General features: G+C 37.3%; 2 protein-coding genes across 2 annotated transcripts; one reads left to right on the top strand and one right to left on the bottom strand.

Moving 5' to 3' along the window:
* Positions 1-2,392: 2,392 nt before the first annotated feature.
* Positions 2,393-4,016, bottom strand: LOC123665830. Its single transcript, XM_045600064.1, has 3 exons — positions 3,912-4,016; positions 2,642-2,821; positions 2,393-2,599 (listed from the first exon to the last, which is right to left on the bottom strand). Exons 1-3 carry the CDS (start codon positions 4,014-4,016, stop codon positions 2,393-2,395), a joined length of 492 nt encoding a protein of 163 aa, XP_045456020.1.
* A 3,274-nt stretch (positions 4,017-7,290) lies between these two features.
* Positions 7,291-19,684, top strand: LOC123665831 (protein toll-like). Its single transcript, XM_045600065.1, has 4 exons — positions 7,291-7,295; positions 7,855-7,957; positions 10,076-10,285; positions 18,347-19,684. Exons 1-4 carry the CDS (start codon positions 7,291-7,293, stop codon positions 19,682-19,684), a joined length of 1,656 nt encoding a protein of 551 aa, XP_045456021.1.
* The last annotated feature ends 388 nt before the right edge of the window (positions 19,685-20,072 follow it).

The raw sequence follows: 20,072 nt of genomic DNA on the forward strand, positions 1-20,072 counted from the left end.
TATGTCAAAACAACGTTTGCGGGGTCAGCTAGTATATATATATATATATATATATATATATATATATATATATATATATATATATATATATATATTTAGGAGAAACAAACTTATTTATTAAAAAAAAAGACAGAAAACCAACACTTTAACTTCTATTTATTACTCATTTTTACAAATATAACAATTATCACAAAAATTAACCTTAACTACTAACTTAATCGAAAATAATGACCGAGAATTACAATTTAAATTAACCAGCTACCACCTACGGTATTTCCGAACAAATACGACCTAGGGACCTTCAAAAGAAGAGCATATTCCTTCTTGAAAGGCCGGCAACGCGCCTGCTAATCCTTTGATGTAGCGGGTGTTTGTGGATGTTGTTTTCACTTACCATCAGGTGAGCCAACTGTCCGTTTGCCCCCTCTTCTATAAAAAAAAAAAAAAAAAAAAACCAAGCAAACAACCGTTACTTCGAATATAAAAATGATCAACGCACTCGTCATGAAACAACGACCTATCGTTCCGAAAGCCGAGAAGCAAAAGAGCCCTCTGAACAGGTAGGGACTGCTTTTATTGACGTTGTTGCATGACGTTACAAAACGTATTAGCGGGTAGGGAACTATTTTTATTAACACTGTTGTATGATGTCACGAAACGTATTAAAATAATCGAGACTATGCTAACAATATATATATCATTATGTGGTTTATATACATGTAATATCACAAAATATTTATTTTATAAGCGAAATGCAGCTAAACCACCAATATGGTGTTGATTCGAAATCAATTTTAATTCGCGGGTAATTTGAATTGTCCCTTTTGATACATGTTCCTTTCATACATAATAATACATTTATTATACCCATACACGAGACGGGAATCGAAACCGAAACCTTGGGAGTAGAAAGCAGGGTCACAGCAAACTGTATCAAGTCAGTAAAAATATCTATGAAAAGTAATTTTTTGAAGTAAAAATACACACGCTTGACTTGGGGAGTTAGCTGATGAATGCGTGACAAGAGCGGTACAAAAAGTGTAATCGGGGGAGGCGAACGGAACTTGAGAGAGAGTTATTAGTTAGTGAAGATAGAAAGAGGGAAAGTTACGTTTTGTAAGTTTTACTTCAGTCGTATGGTCTGAAGCACACTCGTTTTTTTTCAGATTTCTATCATCGATAACAAGGCGGTATTGAAACTGAGCAACAAAACTTTTTCAAATCTACCCTCGCTTCACATATTAAGGCTAAACAATAGTTTCATCGAGATGATACCAACAGAGCTATTCCTAAACACTACTAATTTAGAACATATATTCTTAAACAACAATCATATAAAATATATCCCAAATAACACATTTAAAGGTCTAAAATTGATTTATTTAGATCTAAGTCATAATAAAATAAGTTATTTGAATAGCGACGTGTTTTCGGAGCAGATTTTGATGACTGAACTTACATTGAGTTACAATGACTTGAAGAGCCTGCCCGGCGACTTGTTCTCTAATATGACCAGTTTGAAGAAATTGGATCTTGGGCATAACTCGATTGGGTTTTTGAATGAGTGAGTATTTTGGAATTTAAACTTTTAAATAAAACTGTGAAGTTCCAAATTTTGGTGACAGATTAATAATTTTCGTTTATATTTTTAATATCGATGACAGTTTTAGGCTTTATAATTGCGGGCTAATTTATGGAGTTTTGGTTTTGGAGGTTAGGTGGGGGAGAGGGGAAGGAGTGAGTTATCCTCTAGCACGACTATTATTGTGTGAACCCAGTGGTTACTGTGATATCGTGGTTAAAGTTTTGAGGTTAAATTTTTGTTATTTAGAGATATTACAATACCTCAGAGCTCCGTGTCTAACTCCACCTTAACTACGGTGCTGCGGGAAGTGCACTCATGCTCCGTTCCGCGACTTTCACACGCTATTTTCGAACAGGAGTACGTAAAAACGATCTCTACTGCAAGATCAACAAACGATACTCTAATAAATGAAACGCTTGAGACACTGCATCTGGCATTTTCATATAAATGGTTTCCTCTAAATCACCATTCAAGAACGCAGTCTTCACATCTAAATGGTTAGCATCTAAATCTAACTTTATAGACAATGCAAATAATAGTCTCAAAGTTGTATGTCTCACTACAGGCGACAATGTTTATGTATAGTCTACACCATGTTTTTGTGTGAAGCCCTTTGTGACCGTACTTTTTTCGCAGAACTCACTTGCACTGCACTATAGTACCATCTATTGGTACATCTACGAGTTCCCACGCACTATTTTTCTCGAACGACTGCAACTCATCCTGCACTGCCGCTAACCACTGTGCTTTCTCAGGACCTTCTAAGTCTTCTTGCAATGATATCTCACCCGTGAACATCTTGTCATCTTATATACAATCACTTGCAAAACCATATCTGTCTGGATGCCGCCTACGCCGAGGACCATTTGTTATGTTGACATTGTTGAGTATAATGGAGTCTTCTCTGTCTGTTGTATCAGACTTAGAGCTATCTAATGTATCACTTTTACTAGGTACATACAGTTCACCACTATCATCTGTGTTCAAGCTTTCTGATTGTTCAGGTGAATCTTCCTAAAGTGTCAAACCTTCTTCCCCCACTGGAACCATATTCACCTCATCTGAACAATCTTTCTGTACCTCCAGAACATTCTCTATCTCTATCTTCTCTAACACCATAACATCTCGACTGGTGGTGATGGCATTAGATTTCGGATTGTAAATCCTGTACCCCTTGACATTATTGGAATAGCCGACAAGAATACATTTTTCCGACTTTCTGTCCCACTTTAATTTCTTTTATTTTGGCACATGTATTATGATTGTACTACCAAAAACACGTAAATGACTTACATCAGGCTTTCTGCCTGTCCATATCTCGAAAGGAGTATTATAGTTTAATGATGCGGTCACAGTTCTGTTCTGTAATTACACTGCAGTGTGTGCCGCCTCTGCCCAAAACCTTTTCTCAAGACCTGCATCGAACAGTAGACACTTGGCTTTCTTTTAACAGTCCGGTTATAACGTTTCGATAGATCATTCTGCTCAGGTGGACGGGTTCGTTGTGTGATGTATTATTCCATGTGACATCAAAAAACTGTCAAATTTGCTGTAGCAGAATTCTCTACCACTGTCACTTCTCAAAATCTTAATAGTGTGATTAAGTTGATTCTCAACGTCCGTTTTATACTGTTGAAAGCATTTCAATGCCTCATCTTCTGTTTTCAAAAAATAATTGTATGTCATATAACTAAAATCATCTATAAACAGTATCTAGAACCACCAATAGATCGGTTTTCCATCGGTCACAATATGTAGCAACTCAGTACTTCTGCTACCTTCTTTGAGAAAAGGTAAGCGACTCTGCTTGCTCTCACAACACGCAACACATGATGACTTTGATATTGTTACGAGCACACAAAGAAACTAGCGCCATCTAGCGGCAACTATTGAAACCACACAAAGACAGAGACCGCATGAAACTCTCTACTCAATACTAAATGGCGTTAGAGGAACTACTGTGGAACTATATAGAATTATAGTCTCGAAAACCGGGTACATGCGCGAACTTTCCAGAATGGTTTGGGCCTCGTCTCGGCCGATATAAATAGCCGCAGGGAGGCGAGCGAGGCAGTTCAGTTTGAACGATCTTCGAGGCGACTTCAAAGTGAAAACTAGTGATCAAGAGAGGTACCAGCGAAACCTACGACATTGGCTACGACTTAGGACGTCGTTAGTGCTTAGTGTTTGAACCTAGTGCTTTGTGTTGGACCTAGTGCTAGTGAATAAAGTCTCCAAAAGAGTCAGTAGGTCTTTCTCTCCAAATCCTTCGAACCCTAACACGTAACAATATATTAGTCTTATTATCAAGTCTCAATCCGTGTACAGCATCTTTTATCTTGTTCAAATACTGGCTGTTGACATGACCGAGACGTCGATGCCAAACTTCACTGGATACCATCACTGCAGCTGATGAACAATATTCAGGCATGTTTAGTTTATACACCCCTGATTGATTGAAAATATGACAACCATCATTGTTAAATGAAACTTTGTTTCCTTTTGACATAAGTTGACTAACAGATAAGAGATTTGTAGTCAACTTCGGCACACATAATACACCTTCTACTGTAATATCGTATTCATAGGCGCATGTCTTTGTCGTAATCTGCACGTCTCCAGTACATAATACAGGTATCTAAGATTTTATTTTTGTGTTACCCACATTAGGAATTCTAAACATTTTTGAATATCATATCAAAAATTGACCGCTCCAGCGGGGTTCGAACCCGCGCCTCCGACATACCGTCTCGGCGCTCTAGCCAATTAAGCTATGGAACGATGCACCCGCTCGAGCGAAATTTTCGATATGATAATTTTTAATTTCGGTTTAAGCGAACCGTGGCGCCGTCTATAGTGAGCTCTTTACAGAAACCCGTAACTATTCAAAGTTTCATATTACAATGAAAATCTTTGACAGGAGACGACACCGTGCTATTTTTAATATCTAAGATTTTATTTTTGTGTTACCCACATTAGGAATTCTAAACATTTTTGAATATCATATCAAAAATTGACCGCTCCAGCGGGGTTCGAACCCGCGCCTCCGACATACCGTGTCGGCGCTCTAGCCAATTAAGCTATGGAACGATGCACCCGCTCGAGCGAAATTTTCGATATGATAATTTTTAATTTCGGTTTAAGTGAACCGTGGCGCCGTCTATAGTGAGCTCTTCCACGGTTGCCTCCACGGTTGCCGTCACGGTTGCCGTTTGCTATATTTATATTACCACATGATAAACATTAGCTTTCGATTAAATTAAAAATTATTAAAATCGGTACACCCAGTAAAAAGTTATTGCGGATTTTCGAGAGTTTCCCTCGATTTCACTGGGATCCCATCATAAGATACTAGTTTCCTTCATCATGATACCACACTAAGGATATCCCCTTTCCAACAAAAAAAGAATTATCAAAATCGGTACATCCAGTAGAACGTTATGCGGTATAATACAACGTAGATCGACAAAAAAGCGTCAAGTAAAAACGCATTATTAGATATAACTCGAAAAGTAGTTGTTAGATCTCAAATAAATTTAAATGGGACCAATTGACACACACCACCTTTCGATTAAAAATATTGTCGAAATCGGTCCACACGGTCCAAAATTCTGATGTAACATACATAAAAAAAACAGTCGAATTGAGAACCTCCTCCTTTTTTGGAAGTCGGTTAAAAAGGAGGAGGTTACTCAATTCGACCGTATATACATATATTTTTTTTATGTATGTTCGGAGATAACTTCTTCGTTTATAAACCGATTTTGATAATTCTTTTTTTGTTGGAAAGGAGATATTCATAGTTTGGTACCATGATAAGGAAACCAGGATCTGATGATGGGATCCCAGAGAAATCGAGGGAAACTTTCAAAAATCGTAAGAGTGACTAGTAAATTTAGTCATGTTTTCATTAACAACTATAAAGCACTACTATTTAATAAAGGTCTGGAGTCGATCTGATGATGGAGAAGAAAGATAGTCGATGGAACTCTTCAACAATTTATAGCAATTACCTGCTTTTTGAACTTAATTCGTTTCTATTGATGAGAACTTTGCACCTGTATTAGTAATAAGTGCCATTAAAGTCTGATGATGAAGACAAAAGATAGTCGAGGGAACTTTTCAACAATTTATAGCATTTACCTGCTGTGTGATCATCTGTGTCGCAGGACCAGGTTTGATGATGGAGCCCATAAACACTCGAGGGAATTTCTCAACAATTTACAGCAGTTACCTTTTGCTGTTTGGCGACCGCTTTGATATAATGGTCCATGTGCCGTGTCGGCGGCGCCTAAACACCGACGGTCGCGGGTTCTATTCCCGCTTGGAGTGGATATTTATGTTTATACAAATATTTATTTTCGGTCTAGTTTTTAATCCTTGTGGTTCTCCCAACCTAGCCTCAGAGAACACGCTAGGCTGTCAGTCCCGGTTGTTATCACGTACACCTGATAGCGAACTTTACTCATAGTATGAAGACGCGTTAGCGCAGCGGTCGCAGCACCGGCTGTTGCGCTGGCGTTAGTGGGTTCAATCTCCGCGCACGACAGACATTTGTATTGGCCATATAAATGTTTGTCATGATCTGGGTGTTTGTGCCTGTGTATTGTGTATGTTTCCGGACCCCCGATACAAGAGAAAAAGCATCCTTGTTAGGTCTACCCATCACTAAAAATTGTAATATAAAATAATTTGGCACCAACTTCAAAATTATAAAATATTTATTTAATCATTTCTGATTAACTAAATCAAAATACGAATTACTTTGTACTAAGTAAATTTATTTTTCACTTTTTAGTTTCCTGTTTGAAGTCGGTTTTTTTTTTTGTTAAAAATTATTAAATATATTATTATTTTTACTTTTTTTATTGTCATAAAGAAAAATATTATATATTTTGTTTCATTTTTAATAATTGATACTGAATTACAAAATTACTGTCGAAAAATGTTGCTTTAACTTGTTGGGTGCTTTTAGATTCATCCGTATAAATTTTATAAAAATCATTTTTAAGATTTAATAATCTAAGCAATTTTGATTTACTATTAATATTGCAAATAATTGTAATATTTTTTTTCAAAGTACTTTGAAATTTATATCCATAAACAAGAGAGAGATAAAACAAGTAGACTGAGATTTTTATCATTAAAATATTATCATCATCATCTCAGCCAATTGCAGTCCATTGCTTGACATAGGCCTCCAAAAGTTCGCGCAAAAAATGGCGTGAACTCTTGTGTGCTGCCCATAGCCACCACGCTGGGCAGGCGGGGTTGGTGACCGCCGTGGATAAACGGTGTAATTTTGAAGTTAAATAGGTTAGGGTTTTTTTGTAACGAAAATATGTCACGCCGGCATAATTTTATGACAACGGCAACACTGTGATATGGGTGCAGCACCGAAACTAAGCGTTAATCTAGTTTCAAAACTTTATCCATTGATATTTTTAAGAATTGTTATTGTGTTATTAATTTACATACATTTATTTAGTTAAAAATAATTCATTTGTGTTTAAATTGTTGTTGAAGGAAACGCAAAGTGACGCGTTATTTTGTTTAAAAGTGTCTATTTGTCAATCGCTAAAGGTCAGTTCGTATCGTATGTTGATCTTGCAGTAGAGATCGTTTTAACGTACATTTGTTTGAAAATAACGCGTGAAAGTCGCGGAACGGAGCATGAGTGCACTTCCCCCAGCACCGGAGTTAAGATGGAGTCAGACGCGGTGCTCTAATCTATTGTAATATCTTTTAATAACAAAAATTTAACCTCAAAACTTTAACCACGATATCTCCGTAACCACGGGGTTCACACGATAGTAGTCGTACTAGGGGTAAAAAACCTCCCCTCTTCGGCCCCTCTCCCCCCAAACCCCATAAATTAGAAACCGATTGTCTATAAAATTACCCAATATCGCGGTGTGATTTATAATAATATACAACCTACCTAAGTACCTTTTAATATTGCCAGCGACTTGTTCACTTAGAAGTTTCCACACTGTCCTCTATCCTATACATATGTTATGCTACCAAGAGCAGTATTTTTTGCTTTTTGCCAATTTTTTAATTGATACTACGCTGCTGTTGGTCATAGCTTGATGCTGTAAAGCCTGTTTTAGGCTTCCTTAATAAATGGTAAATCTAACAGTTTTAAATTTATAAAATAATTTATCAATTCGAGCCAGTAGTTTCCCGTTCCTGAGATTAGCGCATTCGATCAAATGCTTCACCTTTATAATATTAACATAGATTTTTCATATATATATTGTTTTCAGGTCAACTTTCGAAGGACTGTATAATCTGAAGGAGTTGTCACTAACTGGGAATCGAATAGAACATATCGATAAAGATACCTTTACGTATACAATGCCTCTAGAGGTAAGTGTTTATTTATGAACCAACTCCTAAAAAAGGAGGATGTTCTCAATTCGATTGTTTTTTTAAATGTATGTACCTCAGAACTTTTCATTTGGTGGACCGATTTTTATGATTCTTGTTTAAATCGATAGCTAGTGCTTGTCTTGAAGTTTCATTGATCGAGATTTGACGACTACTTTATAAATAATATTTGATAACGCGTATTTTTTTTTTTTTTTTTATGACAAATAGGCAGGCATTTAACCACAATCTCACCTGATGTTAAGTGACGATGCGGTCGAAGGTGGAGCATGCCTGCCTAATATCAGCCTATTCACTCTGGCCTTGAAGGCACCCAGATTGTATCGTTCGGGAAACACAGACGCGGGCAACGAGTTCCATTCCTTAGCTGTGCGCATCAGGAAAGTAGAGCCAAAGCGTTTTGTGCGCGTAGGTGGCATATCGATGACATAAGGATGGAACGATCGACCGCGCCTAGTGTCCCGATGGCGGAAGGTTGTTGGGGGAATTAGATCGTGTAATTCCTTCGCACACTCACCGAAATATATTTTGTAGAACACCGACAGACGAGCTACCCTACGCCGATGATCGAGACTCTGCAACTTGGTGTCTGTCAGAGTAGGGTCACCTATGAGTCTCTTAGCTCGTTTTTCCACCGAGTCCAAAGTTGCCAGTTGGTATTTGGCGGATCCATCCCAAAGATGGCAGCAATACTCCATACAAGACCGAACTTGTGCTTGGTATAGTTGGAGCAGCTGTTCTGGAGTGAAGTATCGCCTGACCTTAGAGAGAATACCTAGTTTTTTTGCTGCAGTTTTTGCTTTGGACTCGATGTGTTGCCCAAAGTTCAGATTGGACGATAGCTCTACACCGAGGAGCTGTAGGGAGTCGGTAATTTCCACAGAAACATCCCGGAAAGTCGGAGCCAGGTGTAAAGGGCTCGCTATTTATTCGACTATGTTTTCGTATACCTACGTTATATTACTTGTCGACGTAGTTGAAGCTGGTTTTATTCGTTTGCGAGTAAACAACGTAGTAATACAACGTAGGTGGACAAAAAAAAGGTGTGTGTGTCAGCTCCGACGCACGACTGCAGTTTACTCCTTCGGATCGACTGTTTAAATAGGCACAAAAAGGCTTACTATGATAGTCTAAGAAAAAGATTAATCTATACATATAATAAAATGGTAGGAAAGTCAAAACTGTACATTGAATGATTTTTTAAAGAATACTTGGGGTGTGATCTACAATCGACACCGAAGCCAAAAATATAGTTTTTAGAATTTTTGTCTGTTTGTCTGTTTGTCTGTATGTATGTCCGGGATAAACTCAAAAAGTACTGCATGGATTAACTTCGGCACGAATATTATTAAGAAGTCTGGTCAACATATAGGCTACATATTATCACGCTATCACCTACGGGGAACTAGCAGTGAACCTTTATTTCTTCAACGCATTCTGTAACAACGCGTAATCTAACGACGCATATTTGAATGTTGTTGTTATTATGTTAATAACAACCATGCTATAAGCTAGCTTCACACTATAAATATCACGCAATATAAGTAACTTAGGCCGATAAACATAGTTAAATGGATATAAGTAGTATCAAGACAATTTTAAAGCAGTGCCATCTATGAGATTACAAAAACATCATCATCAATCCCTTTTTGGATATAAATAATTTAAATGTGATCATGTAGGCGAGGTTAATAGTTGTTTTTAAAAGTCATAGAAGAAGATGTGCATTTTCTTCTTAAAATTGTATCGTTACTAGCTGAACAGATTTTCATGAAACATGGCTAAAAACACTCAGGATAAAATTATCTATGACACAAAATAAATTTAACGAAAATCGGTTCATCTGTTTGGGAGCTACGATAACACAGACAGATACACACACAGACATATTAAACTTATAATACCGCTCTGTTTTTCCGTCGGGGGTTAGTTATAGAAAAACGAACAAAATTGACAAGCAATAAGCAGGATGAATAAAATAAGAAACATAAAAACCAGTACAGCTGTAAAAAAATCTTTTTTGGAGGTATGTTAAAAACACAAATGGTAAGAACCAAATGATATAAATATTATAACAAGCAACCGTCTGAATTCCAGGTACTATCTCTGTCAAAGAACAATTTGACGATATCAACTGAAAAGAACGTTAAGAAACGTTTGACAATGTACATTTCTCCTCTGGAAAACCTGTGGAAGCTGAGGATCTTGGACCTCAGTCACAATAATATCTCGGTTTATTGTGATGACTGGATTTCTCTAAACTCCTTCAAACTTAATTTGTCCTATAATTACATCACTTCTCTTCCGGTAAGTATGTTAAATGTATATTTAAGTCCCGTGAATTGCTAATGCGCGTAGTCGGCATTTTGAGCGCTTAACCATATTTTTATATTTTAGGGCCTAAAGAGGCTGCGATAGTTACTTTTAGTTTTGTTAGTAAAAAAATCAAAAAATAGGCCTCAAAGGCCCCTTTTTTTAAAATTTATTTATCAAATAAACAATAATGTACTTATTTATTATAAATAGGATTAAAAAACGACGCAGGTTTATGACAATCCAGTAATAACCAATGAAACAAAAAATTTAAAATAATCACATATTTACCCACCAATCACATATTTATATTAGAATTAAGTTGGGACTGAAAACTCAAATAAAAACATGCACACAATCAAATATATCAAGTCACAATAGTGTCAAGAAAGTAATTTACAAGTTTATTTTTTCAATTAATTGGTGTAATAACTTTCAACCAATTTTGATGGTAGGCCATTTATTAGTCTAGGCACTAAATAAGCTGTACTTCGCTCACCATATATACCATATGTACTGTATGCGCCTATAGTCTATTTCACGTAGGATGGCTACGGTGACACATGTCAAATTAACTCTATAGTGAGGTGACCATGCATAATTAATTGATGTAATTCGATTATCGAGTACAAATGCGGTTAACCTTTAATCGATTATATAAAAAAAAAAATTTAACTGCTTATTAAAAATTAATCATCGCTATAGGGAATAAATAATATTTTAAGGGTGGTGTTAAACGCGAGAAATGAGCTATCGACAAACCCATTAATTAACACAGCTCACGTGGCAAATTATTAGTCGTTCGCCTTTATCCTCCGGTACTTTAGTCGAAGAATGAGCAGTGTCGTCTGTCCATGCACTTTACCAACAGTATGATTGGCGTTCAACCGTGTCTAGTCAAGGAATACTACGTCGTTCCAATCCATAATGTTTTTCACCTTTTCTAAGAATGTCACAAAGTTTTCACGCACTTTTCCCTTTGTTAACTTTTTTTTATTCTATGAAAATCCAATTTTATTTAAAAGTCGCCATAACGATGTCACACTTCCATTAAATAATTTAGCACCTTTCAAAGACATTAATTATTGTAAAACTGTGGGCAACTCATTTCTCCGCTAATAATCATATTCAACCTCAACGACCAAACATTTATTTCCTTTGCCTCTTTTTGGGAGTCGATAACTTATTATCTTCCATATTGGTGTCACCATACTTTTCTTTACTTATTTTTGACACTAAGCTGTATGGCTACGGCAATAAAGAATATAGCCACCAGCGTCTCTTCCCGTGGGTGTCGTAGGAGGCGACTAAGGGATAACACAGTTCCACTACCACCTTGAGACTTATAAAGCCGACCGATAGCGGCATAACCATTCAACTGCTGGCTTTGAAATACACAGGCCGAAGACGGGTAACACCGTCTTCAGTGCGACAAAGCCGGCCCTGCGGTCACCAACCCGTCCAGCGTGGTGACTATAGGCAACACACATGAGTTCACGCCATTTTTTGGCACGAGCTTGTGGAGACCTATGTTCAACAGTGGACTGCGATAGGCTGAAGTAATTTTTGACACTGTATTACGCCTAATTTCAAGTGCCTGTGCAACTCGATCCACTATGTGGTTGACAGATAATAATGGACCGCTATTTTCTCACTTCCGTTCAAAGTATTCCCAAAAGCGGACAACCAATTGACTGTTTGAAACGGTCTTCTTTTGTTCTTTTCGGCATTTTACAGAACAGAACACATACACAAAATGAATAACTAAAAAAATAATAACAGAACTTAACAACAATAAAACAGCAACAAATACAACTATAGCAACTGGCAAAACCAAAACACGGGAAGCATACAAGAGACAGAAAGTACTGATTGAGATATCTCGAGTCAGTGAGATGACGCGTTTCACAAGATGGCCGTTACGATTATTTATTTTAGCCGATTACTACGTGTCAATCCCTATCATTAAACGTTTCGTTTCATGCCTGTAATTTTAAGTTATCATTTTTTCTGTACCTTTTTTATTTTGTTTAAAATGTAAAAACGCATATATAAATACAATTTCAATCTAATCAAGCATTATTATTTGCTTTGGAAACTAATTGGTGATTTTTAAAAATGTATATTTATCCGATTTGTTGAAAATAGTGAGCGTGTATTGGAACATATCAAATTTCACAGTACCCATCCTATGTGAAATAGATTATAGTAGTCCATAACTGTTTTTTTTTTGCGATAGCACGGGTGTGTAAGTAGGTTGTTTAACACTCATGTTGCCAGAATTTTCGATTTAAATAATTTTCCTTAAATATTATACAGGATGGGGATGACAATACAACAATAATTGATACCACCGGTAATACTAGTTTATAGGAGTATTTCAAAATCATCAAATAGGCCTTAACGTCAAAATCTAAAAAAAATTTTTTTCAAACAAACTAAATAGGAAAATGTACAAATACATTACATTATGTGTAACTATAGGTTCACTGACCTGTTATGACGCGCGGTGACATAACGAATTATTTTTGAGTTGTTTGCACGGTGATAATAGGTTACTAAATTTTTAAATTCTCGATAATTATGTTCGCCATGAACACTGATGCACATATTATAATTATCTTTTTATAATGTTATTAATTTTGACATGATGTCACCATTAGCGGCCATATTTTTTAATGCTCTTGTCGTGCGTAAAAAAAATAAAGATTAGATTAAGAGAAAAGGAGAAAATAGTTTATTTACGCGATGAATTAGATTACTAAAGAGAGGTAAAAAATAATAATAATTAGCAAATTAATATTGGATTTGGAGGTAAAAATTAAATAAGACGATAGTTAGAAAGCAATTTAATACAAAGTTATTCAACATACTGAATATAACCCAAAAAATTAGGGTTTACACTGATTTGCATGAACCAACAACTTTATCTTACTTCTGAGAATGAAACGTTCATTTCTAAAACAATACAATATTATTTTAAAACAATGGGTTCATAATATTTCTGGCACACGGATGGAGGTTAACTAAGGTCACTTATCGTCAACTGGATTCTGTGAACACGAGGCTCGGCCGTAGCACCACGGATGAACTCCCGCCGGCTCTCGTGATTCATCGACCACACAATTCCCCAGCACAGTCCATCCCGCGATGACAACCGGAGGCAGGAGATTTATCACGTCTGGGTTAAAATATAATCTTCATGCCAGAGGGTAGGTTTCTAGATTCGTAAATCTGTATTGTTGGGGTCCCAGTGGGTAACCCACAATTGTCTTGCCACGTGGTATTAACAGGCACCAACAGCACCGCCCCTGACCACCACGCCAAGGACCCTGGAAGGTCACACCAGAAAGTGAGCCCTTCCGTAGTCAACCCCCAACGTCTCTGGGTTGACACGGAAATGGCCCACAAAAGACAAGCACATCCTAGCATTTTACATAATTTAATTTAAAACATTCTGTAAAGAACTCACTATAGACAGCGCCACGGTTCGCTTTAACCGAATATTAAATCATCATATCAAAAATTTCGATCTAACGGGTACATCGTTCCATAGCTTAATTGGCTAGAGCACCGACATGGTCAGTCGGAGATGCAGGTTCGATCCCCGCTGGGACGATCGATTTTTGATATGATATTCAAAATTTTTTAGAATTCCTAATGTAACAACACTGTAACACAAAAATTTAATCGTACAAATTAAAAATAGCATGGTGTCGTCTCCTGACAAAGATTTTCATTGTAATATAAAACTATGAATAGTTCCGGATTTCTGTAAGGAACTCACTATAGACGGCGCCACGGTTCGCTTAAACCGAATATAAAATCATCATATCAAAAACTTCGATCTATCGGGTACATCGTTCCATAGCTTAATTGGCTAGAGCACCGACACGGTCAGTCGGAGATGCAGTTCGATCCGGAACGGTCGATTTTTGATATGATATTCAATAATTGTATTTGCTCGCAAACGGCAAAAACCGACTTCAATTACATCAACAAGTAATACAACGTAGGAAGACGAAAATATAGTCAAGTAAATACGCGTTATCAAAGATTACTCAAAAAGTTGTTATCAGATCTCAATGAAATTTGAATATGACCACACGATAAACACCAGCTTTCGATTAAATTAAAAATCATGAAAATCGGTTTACCCAGTAAAAAGTTGTGTGGTATAATACAACGTAGGTTGACGAAAAAATAGTCAAGTAAAAACGCATAATTAGATATAACTCGAAAATTTGTTTCTTAGATTGTTAAATTAAGTGGGGCCAAATGACATACACCACCTTTGAATTAAAAAATTTTTTGTCGAAATCGGTCCATCCAGTCAAAAGTTCTGAAGTAACATACATAAAAAAATTGAGAACAGAGAAACAGTCGAATTGAGAACCTCCTCCTTTTTATGAAGTCGTTTAAAAATGTTTAGAATTCCCAATGTGTGGGTAACACAAAAATAAAATCATACAAATAATTTAATTTAATACATTTTTTTGAGCTCATTCAAAGCATTTGTAATAGTGCGGCCATCGGTTGGACAAATACGAGTGTTCCCAAATCTCTCCCGGTACTTCTGTGTATCTAAATTAGCATTACCTACGGTGGTATTCTCTGTAAACAAAAATCTTGTCAGTGTACTCCGAACCTGTGTAATTATAACGCGACATTGTAAATAAAATAAAAACTATTGTTACTATTAACACATAAATGCCTGATTTTGCACAATCCACTTAATAACTATTAAACTAGGGTATTTATTCTACGTTAATATCCTTGTCACTATAAAAAAAGCGTTTAAGATCGCACAATTCACTCCAAGAATCTTTCGAGATAATCCAATAATTAATTAAAACGAATAAAGCTCGTGCACGTATAAATAAAATTGACAAATTAACGCGTATGGCATCAAGAAACATGAGTACCTAAATAAACGGCACAGAGACTACTGAGTGCCTAGTGCGAGTTTTGTTAAATCCGTCTCGCAATAACGGGCGTAAATTTTAATTTCATTTTGTATGGGAAATTCAGCATTTCAGCCTAGTTCTCGCGTTTGCCGCTAGATGGCTCTGTATCGATTGTATCGTATACTATTCTTTATCGTCTAGGCTGTAGTGTTTAAATTCCCATGCAAAAAAATCTTCACGTATAAACGCATTTCTCTCATGTTTCTTTGAATAAAACTCGCACTAGGCACTCTGGCCGCTTGTCGCGGACGCGGCAACACTGGGGAAAAACCTATAACCTGTTTACGCTAGCCTACGCAGCACAGCCAGTTGTCCTTCAGTCAGTGCCACGTTGTTTGTTTATTTTTTTCAGCTGTTGTAAGATTTAATATTTTAATGTAATAACGTGGTATTTTATTATAAATAATCGTTTTATTGTTATTTTTTGTCTTTATCGCATTTGTTGAACTGCTCCAGCAAAAGTTTTGCAAATATTTCAATCTCGAAACAAATATAGTCAATGTTGGCAATGAAATAGTTAAACGTATTCATCATTACAGCCTATACAGTCCACTGCTGGACATAGGCCTCCACAAGTTTACGCCAAAAATAACGTGAACTCATGTGTTTTGCCCATAGTCACCACACTGGGCAGGCGGGTTGGTGACCGCAGTACTGGCTTTGTCGCACCGAAGACGCTGCTGCCCGTCTTCGGCCTGTGTATTTCAAAGCCAGCAGTTGGATGGTTATCCCGCCATCGGTCGGCTTCTTAAGTTCCAAGGTGGTTGTGGAACCTTGTTATCCCTTAGTCGCCTCTTACGACACCCACGGGAAGAGAGGGGGGAGTTAAACGTATTAAAGATTGTAAATTTGATACGCCATGTGTTCTCCCCGTGATATTACCTACTTGAAAAAACTATGTTAGATTCAGAATTTACATTTCCAGAATTTAAAATTTAAACATTAAAAGAAACAAACTATTAAAAAACAATAATTATAAAAAGAAAATTATTAGAATCATACTGAATATTGACGCCGCGTTGGCGCAACGGTCACAGCCATGGATTGTACCTATTGCGCTGGCAGTTGCGGGTTCGATCCCCGCACATGACAAACATTTGTATTGGCCATACAGGTGTTTGCTGTGGTCTGGGTGTTTGTGCAGTCCTCGTGGGTCTCCCCACCGTGCCTCAGAGAGCACGTTAAGCCGTCGGTCCCGGTTGTTATCATGTACAGCTGATAGCCATCGTTACTCGTAGTAGGTAATATATCTGCCAACTCGCATTGGAGCAGCGTGGTGGATTAAGCTCTGATCCTTCTCCTACGAGTACATGGGGAAAAAGGCCTATGCCCAGTTGTGGGATATTACAGACCGAAGCGTACTGAATATTAAAACTAATTAACAAATATTTTTAATTTGTCTCAACCTATCACTGACCTACCAAAATAGGTAACAATTTTACACGTTTTCAATTACGCGTAATATGTATTATGAAGTGACGAATCGATTGTTTGTACCAATCGCGTCCAAAGGGTCACTAACCTGCGGGTGACGGTTTATTAATATTATACATCACGTACAAATTTTAAAAAATGAAAAAAACATACGTTGTGACTAAACTACTGGATGTATTTTATTGTTTTTTTTTTGTATGTGGGCTTGGAATGTCATTACATATACGATGTCAAATTTATCGTTGTATTGTCATCCCCATCCTGTATACTTAAATTGAATGTTAACTGCTAAGATATTACAATGTTTAAAAATTTTTAGGTTATCATCACAGTGTTTATGCGTATCCTTAAAATTTAAAATGCCTTTAATTATTTTTATTTGAATTTTTTAGATTCTTTCAGTGTACGTTTTATATGTCGGTCCGTAGCTACTTAGGCCGTATATAATATGAGATCCAGCATTTGCGTTGTACAATAAAACAATTATTTTAAGCGGTATCCTCTTTTTTAATATCGAAATATTAGCTAAGAGTTTGTTGCGTACGTATTCAATGTGCCACTTCCAATTAAAGCTGTTTTCATTTTATTTATTTTTTAATTTTTTATACAGTGTCCTTTGATTTGAGTATTTACGTTTTCTTCATATTATGTCTGCTACCTACTACAACCTACTTTCCTTTACTGTTCGCCACAATAAGCTCTATGAGTTGACCTAAATATAAATATTACCTTTTAGAATCATATTTATGTTTATGTTGTTTCTTTAAAAGAAAGCCAACTCAGAACTTGACTCATCAATCTCTCAGGCTTAACTCTCGCACTCGCACTCAGCCTCAGTATCCCACAGCTGAGCATAGGCCTCTTTTTCCTTATAGGAAAAAGATTGGAGTTTAACCCACCACTACTGCGGGTTGGCGGATATATTCCCTACTATAAGTAACGATCTGTTATAGCTAGCACATACAGCCCTTTGCGCTGTGGTGCAAGCCTTAGATGCTGCATCAGCATTTTGTCTCCAACGAAGCAGTAGGGACGGGACCCCGCACTCAGTGTGCTTGAATCCCTCTATCGGTCACACATCTTTTCCCATACCAATTCTCGTGTTATTTTGTTTTATTAATTCAGTTGTAATATAATTTAATTCCCTAAATAAATTGTGTAATTCAAAAGATAGTTTTTTTAAAAACTCTTCACTGGGAACCCGTGTAACAGATCGCTATCAGATATTTATGATAACAACCGGGATCGTAGGCTTAACGTGCTTTCCGATGCACGGTAGGGAGACCGACAAGGACGGAGATCCAAACTGGAAAGAAATATTTGTACAAACACAAATATATTTTTTATGTCACTAGGTCGGCAAACAAGCGTACGGCTCACCTGATGGTAAGCGATTGCCGTAGCTTATAGACGCCTGCAACACCAGAAGCATCGCAAGGGCGTTGCCGACCCAACCTCCATTCCCCCCAGTAGCTACGAAATATCCATCCCGAGCGGGAATCGAATCCGCAAACCGTTGGTGTTTTGAGTGACTACTCGCACCATTACACAAGAGTGACTTAACTCTAAATATTAGAAAATTATACATGCTCTAAGTGAATAGCGAAATAACTCTGAAAATCAAATTTTAAGACTCAATATTTTATATTTACAGCCCGTGGTCTCTTACAGAAATGACGTCGAGGTCGATTTGCGATACAACAACATACAACAAGTCAAACCGCCCATCAACCGCCTATCATCAGCAGAAGCAAAATTCCTTATGGACCACAACCCATACAGATGCGACTGCAACTTCTACCATTTCATCCGCAATTATAAGTTAGGAATAAAAACTTTCAGAATTGACATTGAAGCTGCTGAATGCGCTCAACCGCCTGCGCTGAAAGGGGTTAAGTTGGTGAATTTGCAACTAGAAGTACTGACTTGTGACGTAGACTGTCAAACTGGGGGTATAATCAAATATCCTAGTAACGATTCAAATTGTAAATGTATATTGAATGAATTTCGAGGGAGAATAGAGATGTTCTGCAATTACCTCCCCGATGTGTACCCCAAACTGCCCCAACAGCTCAATTCTACATATTTGAAGCTAAGATACTTCACCAATGTGCCATTACTTCCGTCAGAAGTGAAGATTGTTGATTTTTCTTCTTTAAATCTCACCCAACCACCAATTGCCAACTCTGTAGTGTTGAATCTGACGAACAACTATCTGACTAAAGCTCCTCTCGAGTTGTTTCAAAGGAATTGTTCGGTGTACTTAAGTAATAACCCCTTTGACTGTACTTGCTGGGGGAAGGACAACGTGTTAGCTCTTAACGCCTTCCAGAATCTTATCCCAGACTACAAGAATTTGACCTGTTCTAACGGCATTTACGTATCAAATACAGTCGTAGAACAGCTCTGTGCTGTAAGAAATAGCATCATCATCGGCTTATCACTCGGCACATTTGTTATTCTTTTCGTCATATGTACGATAATAGGCATCAAATATACAACGGAATTAAGGATAATTTTGAGGCAATTTGGACTTTGGCGCGGAAACATCGTCGGCGGGGAGGTTTACGATGCATTTGTGTCCTTCACTCATCAAGACGAGGACTTTGTAAGGGAGAAGCTGCTACCGATGTTGGAGAAAGGGAAACCACCTCTGAAGATCTGCGTACACTATAGAGATTGGGTGATTGGTGACTATATACCGGCTCAAATCTCTCGGTCGGTCGATCAATCGCGTTACACAATCATCGTGCTATCGAGAAACTTCGTCGAATCGATGTGGGGACGTATGGAGTTCCGGACCGCTCATGCTAAAGATCGAGTGATTATTCTTATGTTGGAGGACCTGTCGGCCGACAAATCGCTCGATCCAGAACTAAGGGCCTATATCTCCATGAAAACGTATGTAAAAGCCGATGACCCGCTAGTATGGGAGCGTCTGAGAGATGCTGTGTTACGTCGTAGGAGGAAAACTCTAAACCAAACAAGCTGACTACCACCGTTCTGAATTGTGACGCTTGATAGTAGGCAGCTGGGGAACAGGATGTTGTCAGCGCCATCTGCCTTACCATAAAAAGTCAATCTCAGCATTTTCTTTAACTTTTTAAAATTGTTATTTCAAACACGTTATTGTGTTTAAGAGTCGGTAAGAATCGTTTTAAATGTCTGAGAGGTCGGTAATCTGTAGCAGATTTAATAGTGGTATTAGGACATTGAAGTTCGTTCCACCGGTTCTCGTTAAAGCTATCTGATGTAGGACAGTACCCAACGGATAAAAGCATATGATATATTTTTTTCGCCATGAATTCCTCTTAAGCCCATCAAGGCTGTCTAGTCACCACCTGTGAATATAAAAATTGTTATTAATTGAGGCGGAACAG

The sequence above is a fragment of the Melitaea cinxia genome, chromosome 25, assembly GCF_905220565.1.
Source record: "Melitaea cinxia chromosome 25, ilMelCinx1.1, whole genome shotgun sequence".
Lineage (NCBI taxonomy): Eukaryota > Metazoa > Arthropoda > Insecta > Lepidoptera > Nymphalidae > Melitaea > Melitaea cinxia.